The sequence below is a fragment of the Hemitrygon akajei genome, chromosome 12, assembly GCF_048418815.1.
Source record: "Hemitrygon akajei chromosome 12, sHemAka1.3, whole genome shotgun sequence".
Lineage (NCBI taxonomy): Eukaryota > Metazoa > Chordata > Chondrichthyes > Myliobatiformes > Dasyatidae > Hemitrygon > Hemitrygon akajei.
The window spans coordinates 93,519,106-93,546,038 of NC_133135.1; the positions used below are offsets into that span (position 1 = coordinate 93,519,106).

Genomic DNA, 26,933 nt, shown 5'->3' on the forward strand with positions numbered 1-26,933 from the left:
GAGATCTAGGCCTCATATGGAGCCAGTGATCATTAATGGAGAATGTGTGGAGCAGGTTAAGACCTACAAGTATCTGGGAGTACAGTTAGACGAGAAGCTTGACTGGACTGCCAACACAGATGCCTTGTGCAGGAAGGCACAGAGTCGAATGTACTTCCTAAGAAGGTTGGCGTCATTCAATGTCTGTAGTGAGATGCTGAAGATGTTCTATAGGTCAGTTGTGGAGAGCGCCCTCTTCTTTGTGGTGGCGTGTTGGGGAGGAAGCATTAAGAAGAGGGACGCCTCACGTCTTAATAAGCTGGTAAGGAAGGCGGGCTCTGTCGTGGGCAAAGTACTGGAGAGTTTAACATCGGTAGCTGAGCGAAGGGCGCTGAGTAGGCTACGGTCAATTATGGATAACTCTGAACATCCTCTACATAGCACCATCCAGAGACAGAGAAGCAGTTTCAGTGACAGGTTACTATTGATGCAATGCTCCTCAGACAGGATGAAGAGGTCAATACTCCCCAATGCCATTAGGCTTTACAATTCTACCGCCAGGACTTAAGAACTTTTTAAAAGCTATTATTAATGCTTTTTGAGATGGTGATTTAGATGCATATCATATTTTTTTACTGAGTTAAGTATTGTATGTAATTAGTTTTGCTACAACAAGTGTATGGGACATTGGAAAAAAAGTTGAATTTCCCCATGGGGATGAATAAAGTATCTATCTATCTATCTATCTATCTATCTATCTATCTATCTATCTACATGGCACAGTAGCATAGAGGTTTACATAACACTTTACAATGACAGATATCAACATTCAATTCACAACACTGTCTGTAAGGAATTTGTACATTCTCCCCATGACTGTGTAGATTTCCTCCCGATACTCCGGTTTTCTCCCACTGTCCAAAGATGTACTGGTTAGCAAGGGTTAGTAAGCTGTTGGTATCCTACGTTGGCACCGGAAGCATGGTGACATTTGTGGGCTGCCCCCAGCACATCCTCGGACCTCAGGCCAACTTCAGGCAGGCACTGGAAGAAGTGAGCAATGTAATCAGCAGGCACAAAAGTACACACCCTAATGACCTCCTGATTATTGCAGGAGATTTCAACCAGGCCAGTTTGAAGGAGTCTCTGAACAACAACCACCAAAGTATTAACTTTGGATGAGAGGAGGCAACACATCTCATCACTGCTGTACCACTATTAAGAGTGCCTACTGTGCCATCCCACGCCCACACTTTTGGAAAGTCTGATCACCTGGCTGTACTTCTACTCTCAATGTATAGGTAGAGACTGAAGATTGAATATGCCAGTGCTTTTAAGACGGATTCTGATCTGATTTTGTTTCCACATGTTATTTGTTGCTTCAGATTCCAGCTTCTGCAGTCTTCTGCATCTCCATTCTACTATCAACTCCTGCACCATCCATCTGAACTCAGCTCTTAAGTCATTAATAACCTTTTTCTTTCAGTCATTGGACCAATTCACCACCTTCCACTGGAATCTAAGGGCTTTAACTGTCCTGAGCAAGCTAAACCTTGACAAGTATCTTATTGAGATCCACACACCTTATGCAATGCTCCATCTCACCTTCTCAAAGTCAAGTCAATTGTCATGCGCACAAGGACAATGAATGACAGGTACAATGAAAGACTTGCTTGTACCAGCACCACAGGCATAGAGATTCAGACAACATACTACCGGTAAATATAAATTATTCATAAACTGTACATAAATTATACAAGATAGTAAAAAAAGACTTCAAAACAAAACTTCAGAGCAAAAATCACAATTACAAATAAATGGTAGTTCAGGAGGAGATCTGGAGTGTTGCAGGATTCGGGTTTTATAGAACCGCCTGACATGACATTCCCTTCAATCCAAGCTGCCAGTAACTTGCAGCTATCTAAACACTAACCCTCAGAGTGTTTTCCAGCCAATGCTACACTCCAGTTATTCCATTTAACCCCTCCTCCTTTTAGCAGCAGATTTCCGTAGATTGCTACTTAAACAGAATATTAATGAGGGATTTGCATAAGTGCTAGCATTTAAGGGTTGATTTCTTTCTATAATCTAGTTAAGTTTTCCAGTCAAAGTTTAGTATATAATTTTATCCTTAACTGGTAGTTTATTTCATAGTTGTTAGTCAGTGGTAAACAGCCTGCTTACATTGGTAAATCCATATATTTATTGAGATACAGTGTGGAGGAGGCCCTTTCTCTGCTCCGCCCAGCAACCCTCAATTTAACCTTGACCTAATCATGACACAGTAAATCTGTGGGAGGAAAGTGGAGCATGTGGAGGAAACAGGTATGGTCACAGGGAAAGCATACAAATTCCTTACATGCAGCAGCAGTAAAATGTCACTGATTACCCAGAGTAAAATTCTGGAGTCTTTCAACCAGGATATCTAAACTAGACTAAAAAAACTTCAGCTTACAATATTGTGCAAAAGTCTTATGCACATATATATAGAGCTAGGGTGCCCAACACTTTTGCACAGTACCGCAGCAAGTTTATGTATTTCACTGTATTTCTGCTGCAGCAAAAATAAACAAATTTCATGACATATGTGAGAGATGCTAAATCTGATTCTGATATGAGTCTCTATTGTGGACTGAGAGTGGGAAGGGGGCAGGGATAGGGGTATCAAGGTTGGGGAAAGGGCAGGGAGTGGGAAGAACCATATTGTAATGATCAGTAGACCAATTGTTTGGAATCAACCCCTTGCCTGGTGTCTCAGGGCTAGATGTGTCTGCATATACAACAATCCCCACCCCAGCATTCCTTTTCTGCCACCTATCACACACCGCTCTCACGGTGCTCCACCCTCACCATTGCTAGCATCATTTGCTCCCTCCAGATTTACAAACTCACTCTCTGCTCCTCATGTCATAGAGTTGTCGAACGATACACCATGGATACACCCTTCAGCCCAATAAGTCCATGCCCGTCAAGCTGCTCATCTATACTGACATGATTAGTAAGTTGGAATGACACTAAAATTGGTAGCACAGAGGACAGTAAAGAACATTGTCTTAGGTTACAACAGAATCTAGATCAAATGGGAAAGTGGTCAAAGGAATGGCTGATAGAATTTAACTCAGGCAAGTGCAACATGATACATTTTGGAAAGATAAGCCTGTTCACAACATACACATTGAAAGACAGAGCCCTGGGGAGTGTTGTTGAACAGAGAGCCCATGGGTACAAGTGCTGAGTTCCTCAAGAATGTCAACACAAATAGACAGAAAAGTGATGAAGGTGTTTGACATATTAGCTTTCATCAGTTGAGGCACTGAGTAAAGAACTGGGACGTTGTGTTGCAGTTGCATGAACAATAAGTTAGGCTACACTTGGAGTATTGTGTATGTAGTTTGATCTGCATAAAGCTGGAGGATGTGATTAAACTGGAGAGGTTGCAGAAAAGTTTCACAAGAACATTGCCTGGATTTGAAGACTTGATTTACAAGGAGAGATTACACAGCCAGGGTCTGTATAATCTTGGAGTGAAGGAGACTGAGAGGTGACATGACAGAGGTATATAAAATTGTGACAGTCATAAGTAGGGTAGATAGAGTAACACACACAAAATGCTGGAAGAACTCTGGGGGTCAGGCAACATCTATGGAAGTGAATAAACAGTCGACATTTCCAGCTGCGACGCTTCTTCAGGACTGGAAAGGAAGGGGAAAGACACCAGAATTAAAAGGTAGAGGTGGGGGAAAGGAGGATAGCAAAATGGTGATAGGTGAAGGCAGGAAAGGCAGAGGGCTGGAGAGGAAGGAATCTGATAGGAGAGGTGAGTGTACCATAGGATAAAGGGAAGGAGGAGGGGACCCAGGAGGAGGTATTAGGCAGGCGAGAAGAGATAGAAGGCCAGAGTGGGGAACAGATGGGAAGGGGAGGGAATTATTTTTAAACTGGAAGGAGAAATTGATATTCATACTGTCAGATTGGAGGCTACCCAGATAGAATATGAGGTGTTGCTCCTCTACCTTCACCTTGGCACAAGGAGCCCATAGACTGACATGTCAGAATGGGAATTAAAATGCATGGCCACCAGGAAATTCCACTTCTGGCAGATGGAGTGGAGGTGCTCGATGAAACAGTCTCCCTACTTACAACCAGTCTCATTAATGTAAAGGAAGACACATCAGAAGCACAAGACACAAAGATGACCCCAGAAGATTCACAGGTGAAGTGTTACTTCACCTGAAAGGACTGTTCGGGGCTCTGAATGGAGGTGAGGGAAGAGGTGATTAGTCACATGTAGCATTTTGGCCACTTGCAGGGATAAGTGCCAGGAGGGAGATGGGGAGGAACGAATGGACAAAGGAATTACAGAGGGAGTGATCCCTGCAGAAAGTGGAGCGGGGGGGGGGGGGGGAGGTAAAGATATGTTTGGTATTAGGATCCTTTTGGAGATGGCGGAAATTGCAGAGGATGCAATTTGTCCTGGGACCCCTGCTATTTGTGATTTTTATAAATGACCTGGAGGTCGAGGCGGAAGGATGGGTGAGTAAGTCTGCGGATGACACGAAGATTGGAGGAGTTGTGGATGGAGCTGTAGGTGGTTGAAGGTTACAAGAGGAAATAGACAGGCTGCAGAGTTGGGCAGAAAAATGGCAGATGCGAGTTCAATCTGGACAAGTGTGAGGTGATGCATTTTGGAAGGACAAACCAGAAGATTGAGTACAGGATTAATGGTCAGTTACTTAAGAGTGTGGATGAACAAAGGGACCTTGGGGTTCAAATCCATACATCCCTCAAGGTCATTGCACAGGTTGATAGAGTAGTTAAGAAGGCCTATGGGATGCTAGGCTTCATTAACAGGGGGATTGGGTTCAAGAGTAGAGAGGTCATGTTGCAACTCTACAAATCTCTGGTGAGACCGTACTTAGAGTATTGTGTTCAATTCTGGTCACCTCATTATAGGAAGGATGTGGAAGCAATGGAGAGGGTGCAGAGGAGATTTACCAGGATGTTGCCTGGTTTGGAGAACAAGTCATATGAAGCAAGGTTAGCAGAGCTGGGACTTTTCTCTTTGGAGCATAGAAGAATGAGAGAGGACTTGATAGAGGTCTACAAGATTATGAGAGGCATAGATAGGGTGGATAGTCAGTACTTGTTTCCCAGGGCACCAATAGGAAACACAAGAGGGCATATGTACAAAATTAAGGGAGGGAAGTTTAGGGGAGACATCAGGGATAAGTTTTTTACACAGAGGGTTGTGAGTGCCTGGAATGACTTGCCAGGGATGGAGGCTAAAACATTAGGGGTATCAAAGAGCCTCTTGGACAGGCACATAGATGAAAGAAAAATGGAAGGTTATGGGGTAGTGTGGGTTTAGTACTTTTTTTTAAGGATTATATGGGTCAGCACAACATGGAGGGCTGAAGGGCCTGTACTGTGCTGTAGTGTTCTATGGTTCTATGATGTGTTGGATGCGGAGGCTCATGGGGTGGTAAGGATAAGAGGAACATTTATCACTGTTAAAGCAGTGGGACATAGAGTCTGTTTTTCTTGGTGTGGTGTATAAAATAAGGGAACGTAGTTTAAAGTGAGAGTGAAGAAGTTTAACAGGAATTTGAAAGATAAATTTTTCACACAAAGAGTAGTGGTATTTGGAATGAGCAGACTGAGGAGATGGCATAGGCAGGAACAGCAACAGCATTTAAGGGGCATCTGGATAGGTACTTAAATGAGCAAGGCAGAGAGTGATATAGAATTGTTGCAGGCAAGTGGATTCGTATAGATAGGCATGATGGTTGGCATGGATTTGGTGGGCTTGGTGTTTCTATGCTGTACAATTCTGACTCAATAACAGTGTCAGGACTAGGCACTTAACACAAGACCTCCTGACTCAGAGTAGAGAACTTAGTTCACTACAAAGCACAGAAGAGTCAGATGTGGGAAGATTTTCCCAGAAAAAGAAAAAGCTGAAGGAGCAGCAACAGAAGATGGTCGATTTAGATTTCTTTTCCTCCGTCTCTCTCTGTCTTTCTATGTCACACACATGCACGCCACACATGCACACTACTGGCAGTCCCGTCTGGTAAATGCTAACTGAGTGCGCTGCCATTAAAGGAGGCTGAAGGAGTGCCCGATGAAGTGTGAATGCATTATCACGTAGAAAGAAATGTCTCCCATTTATCATTGCACTGCCTGCATGGCAGCTCATATTTCACCCAAGTCTAAGCCCTCCAACTGAGAGCAGACCACTCACTCACTCACTCAGCCACTCAGAGTTCCAGCAGAGTGAACAAGCAAAGCATAGCCCTGCTCTGCAACCCCAATGAGAGGAAGATTATTGGAATAACCAGCGTGCATGCAAGGAACACTGGTATGCCCTGGTAAATAGAATGACAACGATCTCACTGACAGATTAATACAGAGTAGAACAAAGCTTTGCTCATGTGTGGAGAGCCATTTATCCAATTTGCTTCCTGCTGATATATCTCTGGCAACCTCGTATCCAACACACAGATGGATAGACCTTGCAATAAACTGACAAGGACTGTGAACATCACTTTGTGACTAGGAGAGTTGTTTGCCTGTAGTATGCATTCCCTGGGTTTCTGTATGCGCTACACCACATCAAAATGCCAAGTATGCCAAATCCCATTGCAATACAAGGTAGCAGCACTGTAAATGAAAATCTACAAAAAAATACTGCAGATGTTGAAACTTTGAGATAAAAAAGACAGAAAATGCTGGAGGCACTCAGTGAGTCATTTAAATGTTAATGTATTGCTTCAACCACTTCCTCTAGCAGTTCATTCCATATACTCATCATTCTGTGTAAATAAGTTGCCCCTGTCAACCTGCCTATGCTCTTTTGAATCCTTCCACCCTGAGGAAAAGCTGTGCATTCACCCCCTCTGTCCTCTTCATGATTTTATACGTCTTTGGGGTCACTCCTCAATCTCAGACAATTCAAAGAATAAAATCCTAGCCTGCTCAAACTCCCCCGATAACTCAGGCAATATTCTCATAAATCATCTGCAACTTGTTTTCCAAGGCTTTCTGTTTGCTTACTCATTGGCCCTTCAGTCCATTAATCTGCATGGATTACCAAGCATTAAACTACACTTGTCCCATTTTTCCCCATCACATTGCCATCAATTCTACTCACCCACCTGATTCTTCTGCAACCCAACTGTTCACTAGGACATAGCAGGAGTTCATTTTGACCCATCAGGTCTTTGCTAATTCACAGAACAATTCCAACCAATTTTCGCTGTTATACTCATCACGTTCCTATCAATTTCCACCACTCTTGTTTTTGGCCTCCTTGGGACACTTAACAAAACTGGAGCACCTAGAGGGAACCTAAACAGTCACAGGGAGGATGGTCAAACTCCACACACGCTGCACCAGAGGTGGGGATCAAACCTAGGTTACTGGGACTGTAGAGCAGCATCTCTGCTCACTGTCCCAATGTTCCATCTTTGATTCCCTTAATTCAAGAGATCTGTTAATCTCTGACCTGAATATTCTCAAACAACAAACATCCACATCCCTGTAGGGGAGACAGCTCCAAAGAGTTGCAACCCTCTATGAAGCTGCTCTGAATGGTCAAACTCTTATTTTGAGAATGTGGACCAAGGTTCTTGACTCACTAACCAATGGAGACACCACTCTGCCATATTCTGAGGTTTTTTTTTCCTATGAAATTACCTCTCCCATTTCTGAACCCTGAAGCAGATTGGCCCAATCTTAATATGATAACCAGCCAAAATAGATATCAATGAGGTGAACTTCCGCTGCACTCCTGCTCTTGTAGGTACATCACAATGTTCCAGATGTGGCCTAAGTCCAAATGTCATACAGTTATAGAGCTGTAAACTACAGAAATAGGCTCTTCATCCCATCAAGTCCATGCTGACCTTGTTGCCCATCTCTCCCAAGAGGTCTCTAACTGGTAATCAGACTCTTCACTGATATAGGGCAATATACTTTTTGGCCCCATTACTTATTGTTGTATCTGAATGTTACCATTCAATGACTGGTGTACAAGGATGTCTGGATCCCTCTCAACACCAACACCTTTCATTATCTTGCTATTTACACAATGTTCCTCCTGTTCTATTTTTTTCCGACTTCACAAGTTTCCACCTGCTGTGCCTTTGCCTATTCATGTCCTGTCTATATCCTCCTGAAGCTTTTGTGCAAAGTTCTTCCAACCTAAACTTTCACCATCATTGGATCATCAGCAAACTTAGACATATTACACAGTCCCTTCATCCAAATCATTGATGGTGAACTGAAGGGACTACAGTCATAGTCTTTCAAACAGAATATAATCTATTTCTTCCTACTCTCTTCTGTTCCACAGACTGCAATGAACATAATTATATTGGGTTGCATGAAAGCATAGCAGTTTTCCCAATCAAGTTATGGAGCTAGCAATCATCAATCGGGGTTAGATTTCCTAAGGAGCTTGCATGGGTTTCCTTTGGGTGAACCACATTCCAAAGACATTCAGTTAGGTTTAGGGTTAGTGAGTTGTGGGCATGCTATGTTGGTGCTGGAAGTGCACTGACACTTGCACACTCCTTAGACTGTGTTGGTTGATGACACAAAACAACACATTTCACCTTAAGTTTCAATATTTTGATGTACATGCAAAAAAAAAGCTAATCTTTGCCTTGATCTTTAATGTTCTCTGCCAATACTGCATTCCTTAATTTTGATTAATAGCCTCTTTTGTGGCATCTTATCCAAAGTCTTCTTTAAGTTCAAGCATCATCCATATCTGGAGACACAAGAAACTGCAGATGCTAGAATCTGGCGCACAAAATGACCTGCAGGAGGAACTCAGTAAGTCGAGTAGTGTTTGTGGGAGGGAAGGAATAGTTGACATTTTGGGTTGAAACTCTGCTTCAGGATCATATATATTATTTTCCCCTAATCCAGGAGTTCCCAAACTTTTTTTATGCCATGGACCTCTACCATTAACCAAGGGGTCTGTGGACCCCAGGTTGGAAAACACTGCCCGAATCTGCTAATTAAACCTGTTAGCATTCATTTTGAGAGGATGAGAATGTAAACACAAGGATGTAATGCTGAGGCTTTATAAGGCAACATGACTTCTTGACTCTTGTATCCAATGCCCCAACCAATGAAGGCAAACTGCCATTTTTCATTTTCCACATTGTTCTCTTGTTTGGCCACTCTCAGTGAGCTGTGGACCCCAAGATGCTTATGTACATCTTAACCTATGGCTGGTGTTTGGCTTTTAAGTGCATACCTTCCCCTTTCATTAGAATATCCTTTCTCTACACAAGGTAGACAACAATTTCAGCTGGGGCAAATGCACACATAAAACACAGACACCGAAAGTACTATGTCTAAGATGGCTTGTTGCTCTATAAGCTGTGCGAAAATACTGCCTCATTGTCTGGCTCCCCATTCGTCTATGATGAACAGTGGGAATTCACTGTACTTGCAGAATAGTTATACACCCAGCTCATTACTGAAGGTCAAGGCTTATTCATTTCAGTTTTCTGTTTAAATTGGCTCTTGAGGCTTTAATTACTATCATATAACCTCCCCTGCACTGAAGATTATACTTCAATTTTTGTCTCTCACTCTAATTTTCAATTATTATTGGAGATGCATTTTAAAAAGCAGCAAAACTGAAGGAATAGGCAGAATCAACATGAATTTATAAAAGGGAAATCAAGTTTAGCAAATCTGGGTTTTTTTTTAGGTTTAGACCATAATATCTTAAGACACAGGAGCAGAATTGGGCAATTCGGTCCATAAAAAATTCCATCTTTCCATCATGACAGATTTTTTATTCCTCTCAAATCTATCTCCTGCCTTCTCCCCGCAACCTTTGACACTCTGACTAATCAAGAACCTATCAACCTCCACTTTAAATATACACAATGACTTCACTCTAGAGCCATCTGCAGCAGTGAATTCCAAAGATTCACCACTTTCTGGCTAAAGAAATTCCTCCTCACCTCTGTTCTAAAGGGATGTTCTTGTATTTTGAGTCTCTGTCCTCTGGTTCTAGACACCTCCACTACAGGAAACATCCTCTCCACATCCATTCTATCCGGGCCTTTCAATATTCAATAGATTTGAATGAGATCCCTTCATTCTTCAAAACTCTGTGTACAGGCCCAGAGCCATCAAATGTTAACCTACCTCATACCTTTCATTCTCGTGAACCTCCTCTGGACCCCCTCCAGTGCCAATGCATCTTTTCTTAGGAAAAAGGTCCAAAATTCCTCACAATATTCCAAGTGTGATCTGCCTTATAAAGCACAAACACGAGGAAATCTGCAGATGCTGGAAATTCAAACAACACACACAAAATGCTGGTGGAACACAGCAGGCCAGGCAGCATCTATAAGGAGAAGCACTGTCGACATTTCGGGCCGAGACCCTTCGTCAGGACTAACTGAAAGGAAAGATACTAAGAGATTTGAAAGTAGTGGGGGGAGGTGGAAATGCGAAATGATAGGAGAAGACCGGAGGGGGTGGGAGCTGGAAAGGTGATTGGCAAAAGTGATACCTTGTAAGCGGAACAACTGCTACACCAGCACTTACACTTCCTCCCTCACCACCATTCAGGGCCCCAGACAGTCCTTCCAGGTGGGGCAACACTTCACCTGTGAGTCAGCTGATGTGGTATACTGCGTCCGGTGCTCCTGGTGTGGCCTTTTATATATTGGTGAGACCTGACGCAGACTGGGAGACCGTTTCGCTGAACACCTATGCTCGGTCCACCAGAGAAAGCAGGATCTCCCAGTGGCCACACATTTTAATTCCATGTTCCATGTCTATCCATGGCCTCCTCTACTGTCAAGATGAAGCCACACTCAGGTTGGAGGAACAACATCTTATATACCGGCTGGGTAGCCTCCAACCTGATGGCATGAACATTGACTTCTCTAACTTCCGTTAATGCCCCTCCTCCCCTTCTTACCCCATCCCTAACATATTTAGTTGTTTGTTTTTCTCTCTCTCTCTCTCTGCCCATCACTCTGCCTGTTCTCCATCTCCCTCTGGTGCTTCCCCCTCCTCCTTTATTTCTCCCAAGGCTTCCCGTCCCATGATCCTTTCCCTTCTCCAGCTCTGTATCACTTTCGCCAATCACCTTTCCAGCTCTTAGCTTCATCCCACCCCCTCCGGTCTTCTCCTATCATTTCGCATTTCCCCCTCCCCCCACTACTTTCAAATCTCTTAGTATCTTTCCTTTCAGTTAGTCCTGACGAAGAGTCTCAGCCCGAAACGTCGACAGTGCTTCTCCTTATAGATGCTGCCTGGACTGCTGTGTTCCACCAGCATTTTGTGTGTGTTGCCTTATAAAGCCTCAGCATTGCATCCTTGCTTTTATATTCTAGTCATCTTAAAATGAATGATAACATTGCATCTGTCTTCCTTACCACCGACTCAACTTGCAAGTGAAAGTGCAAATAAAGCGGTTGAGCTGTTGGTTCAGAATTATTTTATATTGTTTTGGCCCACTGCATTGATGGCGTATGTATCTCCCATAATATTCAGTCACTGATCTCCCTGTGAGACCACAATTCATTCTGCCAGCATGTAAATGCCAACCCCTTTGGATCATTTCTCTAATGGTATAATGAAATGAAAACAAATAGGATGTGAGGGATCCACTTGGGAAGTCCAGCCAATTCCCTACCCACTCCACGTTGAACAAATCTAATGAGATTCCATTAGTAAAATCCAATTTTAGAGAATTTTAGGCAGAAGTACAACTTTCTTTCTTCAGGATTAATTGGGCAGTTCTCATTGAATGCTTTCTGCTTGAAATAATAAGATGTTTGGCAAGGAAACTGAAAGCCTTGAATTCCATCCAATGAGACTGTGCATTTTATGTACTTGTACAATGTTCCAGTGTTATGCCTGCAGCCCCCTCCTTTGTGAGAATCACAAGATCACTATTGGGTTGGGTCAGGGGACCCAGGAAATGAGAGAGAGACGTGCAGACTGCCTCGTTCCCCGGCGATGTAAAGCCACGGGACAGGGCCATTGTCTCTTGGAGACACATTTGTGGATTGAGATGCTATGCTACGTGAACGCCCCCAGGCAAAAGTGGGCTGGGTGAGAAAGAGATTGCATCACCCCAACCTGATTGACATCTACAACCCTGCGAGTCAGGATAAAAGAGGGTCTGTAGGAACAGCCCCTCAGATGCACCAGAAGAAACGCTAGCGATCCCGTAATAGCGGGAAGCCATTTGAAGGAGGCCATGTGCGTTCAGTTCCATTGCTTGGGACTGGTGGCTGGAACCACGGAAAACGGCTTTTAGCTAGCAACGGGGAAATCAACTCCCCCGACAAAAAGGATTGGCATCATAAAAGACCTGGGCAAGTTTAAAACCGTCTCTCTTAAACCCAAAGAGCTGCAGCTTGAATGACAGTGACTTTTATATTTCCATCGGACAATACATTATCCCCTAGACAACAATAGAGCTATTTCTTATTGATTATTATTATACCTGCGCTTTTAGAGTTAGTATAGCATTGAGTACAGAAGTTGGGATGTAATGTTAAAATTGTACAAGGCATTGGTAAGGCCAAATTTGGAATATTGTGTACAGTTCTGGTCACCGAATTATAGGAAAGATATCAATAAATTAGAGAGAGTGCAGAGACGATTTACTAGGATGTTACCTGGGTTTCAGCACTTAAGTTACAGAGAAAGGTCGAACAAGTTAGGTCTCTATTCATTGGAGCGTAGAAGGTTGAGGGGGGATTTGATCGAGGTATTTAAAATTTTGAGAGGGATAGATAGAGTTGACGTGAATAGGCTGTTTCCATTGAGAGTAGGGGAGATTCAAACTAGAGGACATGATTTGAGAGTTAGGGGGCAAAAGTTTAAGGGAAACACGAGGGGGTATTTCTTTACTCAGAGAGTGATAGCTGTGTGGAATGAGCTTCCTGTAGAAGTAGTAGAGGCCAGTTCAGTTGTGTCATTTAAGGTAAAATTGGATAGGTATATGGACAGGAAAGGAGTGGAGGGTTATGGGCTGAGTGCGGGTAGGTGGGACTAGGTGAGATTAAGAGTTAGGCACGGACTAGGAGGGCCGGAATGGCCTGTTTCCGTGCTGTGATTGTTATATGGTATTGACGAAGTATATTATCTGTATGTTTGCATTAATATTATTTTGTGTCTTTTTATTAATAAATACTGTTAAAAAATAGTACCATCAGACTTCAACGGACCTCTCTATCTTTGCTGGTAAGTGACCCAGTTACGGGGTACGTAACACCAGTAGCATAGAGCTCACAACAATGTCAAAAATTTTGATGGTTAACTCTTGCTGAAATGTTTGAAGTACTTGATAAATGTCTTCCATATTGTGGGAAGGATAGATAAACATGCATTCTCTCAAACCAACAATGCTCGAAGTTTCCCAAAAATCACACAGACACACAGTTGTCTTCAAGAGAGCCCGGGCTTGTTCTGTGTGAGCTACTTTCTACTTAGTGCTGACAATGGTCACTGCAACAAGGAGGGTGAGAATGGAAGGGGTGAAAAATACTAAAGAAGAACAAGAAGATCGGTGTGTCTTCCATCAAGCTAATTACAAACTACAGATGATTTTAAAATGGAGAGTAACCTTCTCATTCAGAAAGTCATTCTCATCCTTCACTATCCATTACTTGAATTCATTCCCTCACCTAGTCCTGACCAACCGCTCATTGTCCTGCTGCAGGGTTTCAACGAAAAATGTCAACCATGCCTTTCCTTCCACAGATGCTGCTTAACCCATGGAGTTCTTCCAGCAGACTGTTGCTCTCAATACTCATTTTTACTGACTCACCCTTCCTGACCTCAGCTATCTCCTCCATGGCTCTCCACCTGTCCTTTTACATTATCCTCTTGAAACCCAGGTTAAAAAAACCCCAAAGATGTAATGTTAGAAAGTTCCACCTGCGGAGGGATGAAAATGAGGTTTACCGATTTATTAAAAAAGAGAATTTGAAAAAAAACGCTATGCGAGGGCATGGCTGATGCAGGTCAGACAAGGAGAGAAACGCTGCAACAATTAGAAGCTGAAAACATGAACAGGGGTTAAGAGTGGAATTAGTAGTGAGTATCTTTACCTTACTAACTTGAAAACCTCAGAGTGAAACCCCTGGAGGAGAGACAATAGTGATAGCCACCCAAGATGAAGAACCAGCGTGGGAACGAAATGTGTAATGAAGCAGAGGATTTAATACTGTTGGATGTATAAGTTATTTTCATTTGAAGAATCCGAATTTGATTGTCTGCAAAAACTGATTACTTTTGCAAAGACTTTGCTAAGTAGCTGAATGAGATTTACTTTGTTTAAACATTGTTTTGTTGGAGAATTGTCATGAAAGGAGTTAAACTGTGTATATATAATTTTTGAAATTGAATTTAAACGTGTAGATGTACTGACTGGAACTGAAACTGAAGTTAACTATAATACTTGAGAATATTTGGTTTTCTAACTAACTGGGATAAGTAAAAAGGAAAGTTTAGTTTGTAAAATTTTAAATAGAGAATAACACTAGATCTAATTAGGTAGAATCATTAGAATAATAAGAGTCTCACTGATTCTAATTAAAAAGTAATTTGTTTTGGTTTGATATCAAAGATTTGGAACTTAAACAGAATGTTGGAACTTTGAATTGTAAATATTTTGTACATACTATTTTTTTCTTATAAACAAACCTTATCTCCAGAAGTGTGTAGTTTGTATTCACTGCCTCCTTCCAAAACCAGAATCTTCTGATGGCCTACTAGCATCTAGTGTAATTTGATTTTCTCAGAGTGTGGTGACTAGTCACACATGATAAGATCGGTACTACACAGGTGTTACACTCTTGTAAAACCTACTTGGTTTTAGATAAGAAAGGCAGAGGGACATGACCAAATGTGGTCAAATGGGACTAGCTTAGGTAGCAATCTTGTTTAGCATGGCTGGAGGGCCTACTTCCATGCTAACCAAGATGGCCACTCTATGACCTACACTTTGGAACAAATACTGGTAGCAATTTATGCATCCATTTCTGAATGATGATACTCTTGTGAAGTGCCACAGGGCCACGTTAAAATTCCCACACAAATGCAGTTTGCCCTGAATGTCTAAGAACCTTACAACCAACGATGAAAAGATGTGCACTGAACATGTATAAAAGATAGGTCACACAGTGGAGCTGAGCAGTGCGGTCACTCAGACAGAGAATTCAATGCCACACAGCACAGAAGTTAACCTTTCACACCAGAATGTCCTGCTTAGTAAATCATTCACTTTTATCTGATATTTGACTGAAATCTCACACTGATCCAGTCCTTTACTCATCATTGCCAAGGGCAATATGAATACCCCACCCCTTGATCGTCATAGTCCATCTCTGGAGGGACAATGTGAATCTCTCCCCCCCCCACCCACTTAGATCATCATAGCCCAAGGGAAATGTGAATCTGCCCCCCCCCTTTTGATCTGTGCGCTCAGATGAGTGAGAGACCAGTGACCCCTGGAACATGAATGGGGGCTTTACCTTGCTGCAAATAGGAAAGTGGCAGCTGTCTTCACAGTACTCTAATGATGTATTCAAGGAACACCCTCACCTCCCCAGAGGTACCTGTCAATATTTGCCAACAGACCACGTTCTCAAAGATTGGAATTTTCGTGGCATTTTATTAAACCCAGTCTGATATTTGTTCGTTGACTCATCTCACGCTCTGGAGACTTTCAGTAACATTTACTCAACTGCAGCTTGCTGAGCCTCAAAGTCAGACATATTCACTTCATACTTTCTGCTTTAGGGACAATTAACCTTTGAAATGCAGAACAATCCTTGACCTATTCATGCACACAACTGTCACCCGCTACTCTAGGCTACCTGTGCATACCCATGGGTCTGAGTACATAATCTGGAACACCACCAATGGGCTCTCAAGGGTATGGACATCACAAGAATTTAAAGAACAGAAGGCAAAGTCACTCTGAAGTCCTAGATAATGTTATTCCTCAGCCCGAATCACTCAACAGATAATGCTTTGTTGAAGTGGGAAAGTAACTGAAGTTGATAATCTTTAATGGCAATCCAATTCCCTGACCAAACGGATCCCAGATATAACCCTTAAAACTTGGTCAACATGGGAGCTTCACCCACCCCACAAGCAGAGCCCCAGCTCTCACTATGATGGTGATGGAATGCAAGCCTATTCCATCCCTCACTGAGCAGTAGGAGCTCCTGGGGAATGTTTGAATCAACTCAGACCAATAGAACTGAATGGATTGCAAATTCAACTGCAAGGGCCCAAAGAATCCCTCCAGGGCCTGCAATGGTGTTGAAGCTCACACACACACATTCACCAGGAAAAATGAAGAGACTTGCTTTGGGACTCTCCCAGTATTGTCACTAGGTAAGAAGAACCCTGGGAAAAATACTCATGGGGTTCAGTGATTTTCCAACTGAAGTAAAATATTAAACCAAATACTCAGATGTCTTTCATAACATTCCCTGATCCCTCAGCCCCCACAAACACACCCTCACCGTTGACCTCTCCTTCCCCCTGCACTCTCACCTTCTATCCCAGAGTTTCCAAAGTATTCCCATTGGATTGATGAACCCCTCCCTTTCCTTCATGCATCCAGCATCGCCAAATCCAGGTTGCATTTCTCTAACTGAGAAATCTCAGGTGTGAATATGGATGAAGCTTGATCTGGTAAGGGTCAAAACAGTGAACCGGTTATTCCATCTACCACATTTCCACCCTCCGAGTGTAACATGCATTGTATTGATGATCTCTCTGCACTAGAAAACAAAGCAGAAGACCAAATTACAGTTTCTTAAATGGGTGCAAGAGCAGCCCAGACAATCCTCCCATCCAAGTTGATCAACCAGAAACCACAGACCCAACCCCATGTGTGCAATGGACACTCAGGCACATGCAATAATGCACAAAGATCACCCTTCAGAAATAATCCCTAGAGCCTCACTATTACTGCTCCAGGACTACTTCAGTCCTTCATTAACCTGCATTAGGTCTATCTGGAGGGCAGCACTGACAGACAGACAGCTACTTCACTAGCAGATCCTGACTACCCTGCTGCGTATTCAATCACTCACAACTAAAGGCCTAGCTTTTAATTAATTAATTGTTTCATTTATTTAGCAATACAGTGCAGAGTATGCCCTTCAAGCTATATCATCTGAGCAACCCCAGAGCCCTGATTTTACCCTAATCCAATCACGGGACAATTTACAATAACCAATTAACCTACCTAGTATGTTTTTGGACTGTGGGAGAAAACTGGAGTACCAAGGGAAAGCCCACACTTTCCACGGGAAAAACATAAAGAGACTCCTTACAGAATGGTGCCAGAATTGAACTCTGAAGTCCAAAATGCCTTGAGCTGTAATAGTCTCACATTAACTGCTACCTTACTATGGAGCAGTTCCAAGTAACATGAGGTAAGTCATTGCTACCATTTCTATTATACTATTATGCTATTAACATTGGGCTAGTAAACACAATTCTCAAATACACAGTAGTAATAGTATGGGCCACTTAATTGATAACCGGTATTTTCCCAGATACACTATTTATCCGTAAAATTATTTTAACAACACAGCAACATTGGATCAGTTACTATAAAGTAACACACTTTCCATAGGCTGTATCAGTGACATACAAAAAGTCATGCAGAGAATATTTCCATTAGTAGGAGAGTCTAGGATCCAAGGGCATAGCCTCAGAATAGAGGGACATCCCTTTAGTACAGAGATGAAGAGGAATTTCTTCAGCCAAAGGTTGGTGAATCTGTGGATTGCATTGGCACAGATGGTTGTGGAGGTCAAGTCATTGGGTGCATTTAAGGCAGATTGATTGGTACTTGATTGGTAAAGGGTGTTACAGGGAGAAGACATGAAAATGGGGTTTGAAAAATGTCAGCCTTAATTAAATGGTGGGGTATATTCAATGGGCTGAATAACCTCATTCTTTTCCTATGTCTTATTGCCTTATGTCCTATGGTCTATTAATTATATTAGGTGAATATTTAAGCATGAAACATCCTGATCATATTGAGTCAGACATCGCAATGGAATACATCAATAATATACCATACATTAGTAATATAGGTCAGCATTTATAGTACCCTACATTATTAATGTGTGATTACTGTAATATTATGCATGCTTTAAAACTATATCAGAAATACTGGATCACTTACTGTAAAATAACTCCTTCCACAACACTAGCAGTGATGCCAGGTTACAGAGTGAGGACAAACTGTATCAGTTCAGGAGCCTGTGAGTAATGTTAGTCTACAAAAAGCAAAGATAACCACTGGGCATCTCTTTCAGCTCATCAGTGAATGATCGAGATTGATACTGAGCTCCATCTCTGGTGTGACCTGTGGAGAGTTCCAGTCCACTGCGAGACCAGCTCACTTACGAACACATTACTGTTCCAGTTTTCACATGAACTTCTGAAATCACTATTGAACTATTGAACTTCTGAATTCACATCATGACTGAGTTCTATGTCACCATGACTCTTGCACATTATTATCCATCTACACTGTACTTTCTCTGTAACTGTATCTCTGAATTCTGTTGTTGTTTTTCAATTGGTACCACTGCGATGTACTTGTGGTTTGAAATTATCTGCATGGATGGCATCCAAAACAAAGTTCCGAACTACATGTGACAATAATAAACCAAATACAAGTTATCAATCTTACACGCTTTACCGAGACGCAGTCTATATGTATAGACTGAGCAGAGACTACAACCAAGATACAGCCGACGTGAGCACAGGTCATGTGTGGACAGTAACAGAAACAGTAAATACAGACTGCCAAGACTCTGAACCTGCTGTTGTCTATGGATTTCATATCAGCCCTGCCTGTGTGTGCTTCTTCTATATGTACATTATTAATCAATACATATATCCTACATCGTCCTCTACAGAAGACACTGTGAATGACTCTGCAGGCATATGCATATATTACCTAATGCCCCAGTTGTTACAGCAGTTGTATTACACAGTATTGAGGAATTTGTGTAACTATTTATTTCTATTGCTGAGGAATTCTCCCAGAGCCATGGACAGAAGTCCTGACACAATCACCCATCGCTTTTACTTGCAGTCTCATCCCATGCAGATGTTGAACTGTTATCTGGTATCACATTGTTTCTGTGACTTCCAAACATTGCATTGTGATCTCATTTAAAACCTCTGTGCATACTAGCTGTCATTTGTCAAAGAACTGAGCACACAGAACTGTTCCTTGAGGGCATAGGGGTCCAATTATTCCCACCCCACTGTTGTGTGCATGTGCGTGCTTCCCCTATTGCAATGAAATTTGTTCTAATGAATGAAAAGAAGAGAGGAATAGTTGAAACAGAAGATCAGGACTAAAAGGTGTAATCAAACCTTGTATGCAGTGAACATATGGTCTCAGGTTTCCACAAAAGTAGACTTTATTTTCTTAATGATAAAATAGAATGCTGTCTGATCTGATGATTTACTGCAAGTCTTTGTAGAGTTGAGGTGCATTAGGTGGAACCAAATTCTCAGAGAGGAGTTGGGGGTGGCAAGGGTAGTTAAGGTAGTGAATGGAAGAAAAGAGGAAAACTCAGTTGAGTGAAGAGAAAAATAAAAAGCAAAGTGGGATAGAGAAAGGGAAACAGGCAATAAAATGGAAGGAGGTAAAGAAAGATTGAGGCATAAATATAGAAATAAGATCAGAAATAACAGAGGTGTGTGAAAGGGGGTGGGTAGGTAAAGAGCAAAGGAAAGAATGAGAGAGCAAGACTCTGAAGTTGTGTTTGATTCTAATTTACAATGCTGCAACCAAAAGCAGTTTAGGGAAAAGGTAAATGATGGGAAGGTGTTGTAGATACACATTTCTCATCAGAGCAACAAGCTGATCAATTTCTTACCCAGCAAGCCCTCTCCCAGCACCCCGCTCCCCTTCCCCCACCCAAACCTACTCCTGGCAAACCATCTGAAATCCACTTCAGTGATCTCTGACTTCATTGCGAGAGATCGAGCTAATTGTGCAGGGAAGCAACCAGGAGGAGATGCCATCTCTGCTGCCTAACTCATCCACTGCAATGAACTCACTTGTAATAGCTTTCCACCAGCCCACTACAGGGAGAGGATAAAGTCACCTAATATGTAGCACATTCCATTCTCCAACTACATTTTAGGTGACTTTGGTTTAAATTCAGAGACTTGAACCAAAAATCTAACATACTAGTGCCATATTGAGGGAGCTTTGTTTTGTCAAAGGAGGCATCTTTCAGATGAGACATGAAAACACAATCCTGTCTCTTTAATATGGCATTGTTTTAAACAAGGGGAGAAGTGTTGCCAGTACATTTCCCTCTGTCCACCTTGTCACAATAGCTTTGCTTCTTATGGGAAAACCCTGTGCATAGTTCAGATGTTAATGAGTTCTCTACACTCTCATAACAACCACAAATCAAAATGCCTCCCATGATCTGGGACATCCTAAGATCATGGGAGGCATTCTACTAATTCAGGTTCTTTCATTGTTCTAGAAATTCAGAGAAAACTAAAAACAGCTTAAACCTCAGCATAGAGAAGGATATATACAACATTATCAAAGAATAGTAATCATACTGACACATATGCAGAAGAAAAGGTGACATGCTTTATCAGTGCATGAATTACTGGATTATAATAAGCAGATGTAGACAGGTATAGCAACCATTTTTTTTGCGAACAGTAAGGTCCCACAAAAGCAGCCATTGACAGGAATGGGTAGTTAATGCATTTTTGCTAGAGCAGGTGTGTGAGTGTTGGTTGGAAGATCTATCCCACCCTAGCAGGAAGACAGGGGCTTAATGTCTCAGGTTTAGCTTTTAAACTTGAGCTGATATGAACTAGAGCCAGGGTGCTGTCAAACTGTAAAGTTAGATAGGTCTACATAACAAGAAGCCATAAAAAGGTCAAAGTACATTTATCTTATAAGGCAGACACGTTAGAAATTAAATGGTGGGTTCGAATCAGTGCAGCAGGTAAACAAGTGCAAATGGCGTGAAGCCTAGGAAGAGTTGTGGTTTCACAGGTCTTTGGGTCAGAGTGCCTCTTCATTTTATTACACAGCAGCCAGCATTGACAAGCAATCAAAGTGATATCACTCCTTTCCTTCTCAGTTCTCCCTTCCTACCTGCTCACACCCTCTTCCTCCTTGGCGCTGAGTTCACATTTAGCCAGGCACCAGCAAGCCATCAAGCACTTGTCCTTCCTGCCTGCCTGTCAGCTATTCAACCACGAGGGTTGGGGGGGGGGGGGTGACCCATGTCTTCTATCAATTAATATGGTTCACTGTCTGTTTTGTAGACAAGGGGTTGAGGATGAACATATGTGGTGGTGGAGTAGGCCATTCTGCCCTCAGGTGCAGAACTGGCTGATTTTTAATGAGGGGTAATGCAAGCATGCAAAAAGCTGCAAAACTCAGCCCAGCCTTCTCCAACTCCACCACTGATGGTGTGCTTGCTGTCTTGAGTTTGACAGTTAAATTCTTCTGGGAGGTTGCATCTCAAACCTCCAGAAGTAATGTTAATTGTACAAACCACCAAGCATTATCAGACATTCATTTTATTTGATACAATTTATCTAATAATCCTGCACTATTAAATCTACCACAATGATGGTGTGTTCGGTCTGCCTCGTAATAATAATTCTGCACTATTTACTTTTGTAATTTCTAGATACTTATCTCTTTATATTGCACTGATGCTGCAAAACAAATTTCACATTATAATAATGAATCTGATTCTGATTCTGATTACCAACAAGGAAAACAAACCAGCCACTACACAGCCAGGACAGTTAAATTGAATTTACTCACCACTCTTCACAGATGCTGCCTGACCCACTGAGTGTTTTTTGCTTCTTCTGTTGTTTACTTGGAAAGCAGAAAAACTCAACTTGGTCTCCCAAATAAATGAGTTAAGAATCCCAAAGCCTCCGTGTGATAAATGTGAATAATTCAGATATAACAAATCAGATCCCCTGATTAGAGAACATGCCCAAGGAGCTCTTACAGAAAACAGTGAGGCCAGTTTTGTGTTACCTACATTTTCTGCTTTGAGCTGCTGTATTAAAGAAATTTCCACCCTGAGGTGTAAGCAGAGGCAGGTATAGATATCATGAGAAGCAAACTCTTAAGTTGTTAGTTAACTGGCTACTTGGAAATACAGAGACAGAACTAGGTAGGTGGATAACATTTTACAGAAATTGTAAGCAATATAAATTAGGATGGGCAGTAGGTCTCTCTGTCCCACAAGCCTGCTTTACTACTTAACTTGTTTGCAACATTTATTCTGCATTCCCAACTACTCTCTGGTAGCCTTTCACTCTTCTACAAATTATCTGAATACCTCTGCCTTAAGAATATTCAGACTGCCCTTGAGGGGGAGACTTTCCAAAGATAACACTGAAAGAAATACAAATCTCCTAATTTCGTAGATAGGCGATTTTAAAAATATATATAAACAGTGACCCCTAGTTTTAGATCAGGCATGGGCAAACTACGGCCCGCGGGCCATATGCTTTTCAATCCGGCCCGCAGAACTTGATGAAATTATATTAATAAACCTTGTTAACACCTCAGATCCATCCTGAGAATCGCCACAACAAAACTAAATCCAGACTTTGATGCGCTGGCTAAAAAGGGAGACCAAGAACACTGTTCCCACTGAAATTAAAAATAAGTTTCTTCGTTGTGTTATGTAAAAAATGCATTTGAAAATATTTTTTTCAATAAGCCTTACATGTTACATGTCATTTCTGTTAAGTGATGGACATGAGTAGTGCGCAGGTGCACGTACGTTCTCAAAATAAAAAATGCGCTCCAGATCAAATAACGCGCTCCGCATACTGGCGCGCTGTCACTGTTCTGTCAGTGACACTGGTCGTTGTTGAGTTTTGGCACAGGGGACAATTGAATAAGAAGGAGCAGGACAAGTAGACCTGCATCTCCTACCGTTTTTGAAATAAAGACAGTCAGGAGGAGAGTGATGATGATAATATCTTGAAAGATAACAGAATTTTCAGTGCTTTAAAATAATAACTGTTACTATTAAAAAAAGCTGTATTTTATTCATTTAATTTTCAGTGTTTTAAAAGTCATTTCAATAAATAGCTAAATACCATGGGACTTCAAAGACAAATATTTTGCTGTAATGCATTTGTTCATTTTCAATTGAAATTAAAGCACATGTTTTCTACATATCCCATGATATTTTATTTTCTCTTATGAGGTGTATTACCAAAACACTCCGTCCATCTGCTCCTGGTCCGGCCCCCCTGTCAAATTTTAGAACCTTTTGTGGCCCACAAGTCAAAAAGTTTGCCCACCCCTGTTTTAGATTCTCTTGCAAGAGAAAACATCCCATCTACAAACATCCTATCACAACAACATGAACCAAGTCCACAATGTCTGGGCAATTTTACACAAACATAAATAAATATGACTCAACACACTAGCATTGCATAGATGTCAGAAACTACTTGATAGCGTTCACTCTCCACATGTTATTTCATATTCCATCATGAGTATGCACTCTGCATACACAGTCACTACATATACAGATGGTAACAACATACAATGTGTAAATATGACAGTGCCTAAATACATAGCCGGAATACATTTCTATGAAACACTTCAAAGGGCAACTTTCTTTTCCAGTACTTATCTGGCAACATTTCTGGGTTTATTTTAAATTCTCAGTCCCTGAACCAAAATCCGTATACAGTATCCCTAAAGAGCAACCCTACCACAGAATGTTCCTGAGCAAAAACATCTTTTGCAAGCCAGTACGCCCTCGTTATTATTTCAGAACAATAATATCAATTGGAGGCAACTCGCACTTTTCCATTTAACCTTCTCCTTGCCGAGAACTGATAAGCCCCAGAAAACCCTTTGAACAACACGGTCCACAGCAGACGCTCTTGATAAAGCAGTCTAAAGTACGAAGTTTATATAAGAATTGGTTTTAGGTGAGGCGTTAATGTAAAGTTGGCTTTAGAACAAAATAACAAAAGGCAAGAAGCAACACCTGTAAGGACGTCCTCTACTTGTCAACAAACTCTTCCCCTATTTGCCAGTGAAGTTTCTTTTCCAAATACTCCGGCAGTACCAAGATCATCCCACCTCGATCCAGCTAAACTAACCGATTGTGCACCTCTCACTCCCCCAGCTCCTTCCACAACCACCAAGCGCACGAACAGACCCAACAGAGAGCAGGCGTGGCGAAAGCATAAACAGTTTTCTCTGACCTGTTTTCTCTTTGATCTCACACAGCACGTTGAAGAGCGCCGGCTTCATTCTGTGACAATTCAACGCGTGTTTCCTGCAACGCAAATCGTCAGTGATCAGATTGTCAGTTTGCCGCACGTTTAAACTGGAGTTTGTTGCAGGAAGTGGGGGTAGTTATTGTACCCCTTCTTCCCCCCCTCTCTCTCTCTCTCTCTCACACACACACACACACACACACACACACACACACACACACACACACACACACACACACACACACACACACACACACACACACACACACACACACAAACTCACCGCGCCTGTGCTTCGTCCAAGCTCTGGTCGGTGATGGTCATTATTTGTTGTAAGATGTCTCCAATGTCCTGCTTCCTGCCCTCCGCCTCTCCCCCGGTCTCTTGAAGGTGCTGGGGCAGCCCTGGGATGCTGACCCCGGCGTGGGGTTGTCGCAGCCGGGAATGATCTTCCATCTTCATTCACAGCCTTTACACTGCCTTTCTCTCTGGCCGCCGAGATACAAAAGCCTCTCTCGGACACAACCAAGACCACCAGTCGGCTAGAGCCAAGACGGAGAATTCAGCCAGCTCTCTCCTCCTCCCCCACCCTCCCGCCTTTCCCTCTTTAACCCCCGCAGAAAGCCACACCAGTTGGGGTAACAGTGCAGGAGAAAGTCCCCGATTCCCGCACTAGCTTTGCCCACACTCTACCAGCCTTCCTTATCCCCTTTTCTGCCTCGCTCTCTTATTCTGCAATGCAAGCCCAGGAAGATGCTTCCTTGTTATTTGCAGTTGCTATTGATTCCTATGTAATTAAAGATCTTTTTTTTTTCTTTTTCTGTTTTTTTTGCACTGAAGGTGCCACGCTTCTGATCCTGGCTGCAGAGAGAGAGATAGAGAGCGAGGTTTCAACAGTTAGATACAAGTAGATGCCTGTCTGGGGCTCACAGAGCTGTGCTGGTGTGACTTGAAGTGCTCGCCTTCTCTCTGCCAGCCCTCTCCTGGCTCCAGCTCCCCGCGCTAGGGCTTTGCTTTGTGTTTTTTTGGTGCTCTTGGAAACTGACAGCAGCCCTAGCTCCTCCTACTCCCCGCCCCTTGATTGACAGCCAGGGGGGATCAGGCCACGCCCACTCAGCTGCGCTATGACGACTGGGGAGAAAAAGAAAAAAATCCAGACAATGATGTCATATAGCATCAATTCAAAATGAATGAGTCGTTCCCAAGTTTACATTCATTAATGCGGGGGAGGAAACCAGTGGTTACAGATGCACCTATTCCTATTTGGATGCATCACAGCTTGGTATGTCAACTGCTCTGCCTATGATTACAAGATAAACTGCAGAGTTGTGGACTGAGTCTAGACCATCATTCAAACCAGCCTGTCCTCCATAAACTTTGCCTGCACTTCTTCCTGCCCAGTATAGGAGCCGACATATGGATTCACAAATCCCAGTCATTCTCTTTTCTCCTCTCTCCTGTCAGACAAAAAAAATGCATACTAGTAACCTCGTTTTATCAGCAAGTTACATCATGTACGTCTTCAAGAGATGGTGTCCCAGGAAAGTAGCATTCATCATTAAAGACCCTCACATTCTGTCACATGCCCTCTTCACGTTGCTACTACTGGGGAAGAGGAAGACCCACGCTCAATGCTTTTAAAACAGCTTCTTTGGAATTGGAATTGGTTTATTATTGTCACGTGTACTGAGATATTGTGGAAAAACTTGACTTGCACACTGTTCATACAGATCAGTTCATTACACAGCACATTGAGGTAGAACAAGGTAAAAGAATAACAATGCAGAAAAGAGAGCCACAGCTATAGAGAAAATGCAGTGGAGGCAAATATTAAGGCACAAAATTATAATGAGGCAGATTGTGAGGTTAAGAGTCCAATTAATTGTATGGAAACTATTGAGTAGTCTAATAACAATGAGTAGAAGCTGTCTTCGAACCTGTTTTCTGGCCTTTTTTATCTTCTTCCTAAGGGAAGAAGAGAGAATGTTCAGGGTGGTGGGGTTTTTGATTATGCTGGCTGCTTTACTGTTGCAGCAAGAAGTAGAGACAGAGTCTGTAGAGGGGAAGCTGGTTTCCGTAATGTGCTAATCTGTGCCCACGATTCTCTTCCCTACACCATCAAATTTCTGAATGGTCCATTAACCTATGAATGCTACTTTTTTTAATTTTTGCACTATGAATTTATTTTGCAGCTTGTAGTGCCCTGTACCTCTGCTGCAAAATAAATGTCATGTCATGTCGGTGATAATAAACCTGATTCTATCAGACTCTTGATCGAATGTCTAATACACTCAAAGGTAAATTCTTGATTACCCAGTCTACCTTATTGTGGCACTTTATCTGACAACCTGCACTGCATTTCTCTTTAATTTCACCACTATATTCGGTCCTTTTTTTTGTTTTCACTGCTTTGTGTAGACTAATCTATCTGGATGACATGTAAAAATGTCTTTGCATTGTTTCTCTATACTTGTGACAATAATAAACCAATTCCAATTCCAAAGAAGCTGTTTTAAAAGCATTGAGCGTGGGAGTCCTTCATTCTGAGCCAGGGGTAAAAGGAAATTCTCAAGGACAGTGGTCCTATTCCTCAGTTTTGAATTAGGAAAGATTCAAATGCCACCCTC

General features: G+C 42.2%; 1 protein-coding gene across 4 annotated transcripts in view; it reads right to left on the minus strand.

The window, feature by feature from the left end:
• LOC140737292 (pre-B-cell leukemia transcription factor 1-like) overlaps positions 1-25,302 on the minus strand; it is a 634,558-nt gene extending 609,256 nt beyond the window's left edge. For 3 of the 4 annotated variants that reach the window (XM_073063688.1, XM_073063690.1, XM_073063687.1), the window contains exons 1-2: positions 24,590-25,292; positions 24,292-24,365 (exon numbers count right to left, since the gene is read on the minus strand). In XM_073063688.1, coding sequence (XP_072919789.1) covers positions 24,292-24,365; positions 24,590-24,768 — 253 coding nt within the window. In that variant the 5' untranslated portion in view covers positions 24,769-25,292. Of the gene's footprint in view, positions 1-24,291; positions 24,366-24,589 lie in introns of all 4 variants that reach the window. The other variant, XM_073063689.1, reaches the window with a different exon arrangement.
• Between the last annotated feature and the right edge of the window lie 1,631 nt (positions 25,303-26,933).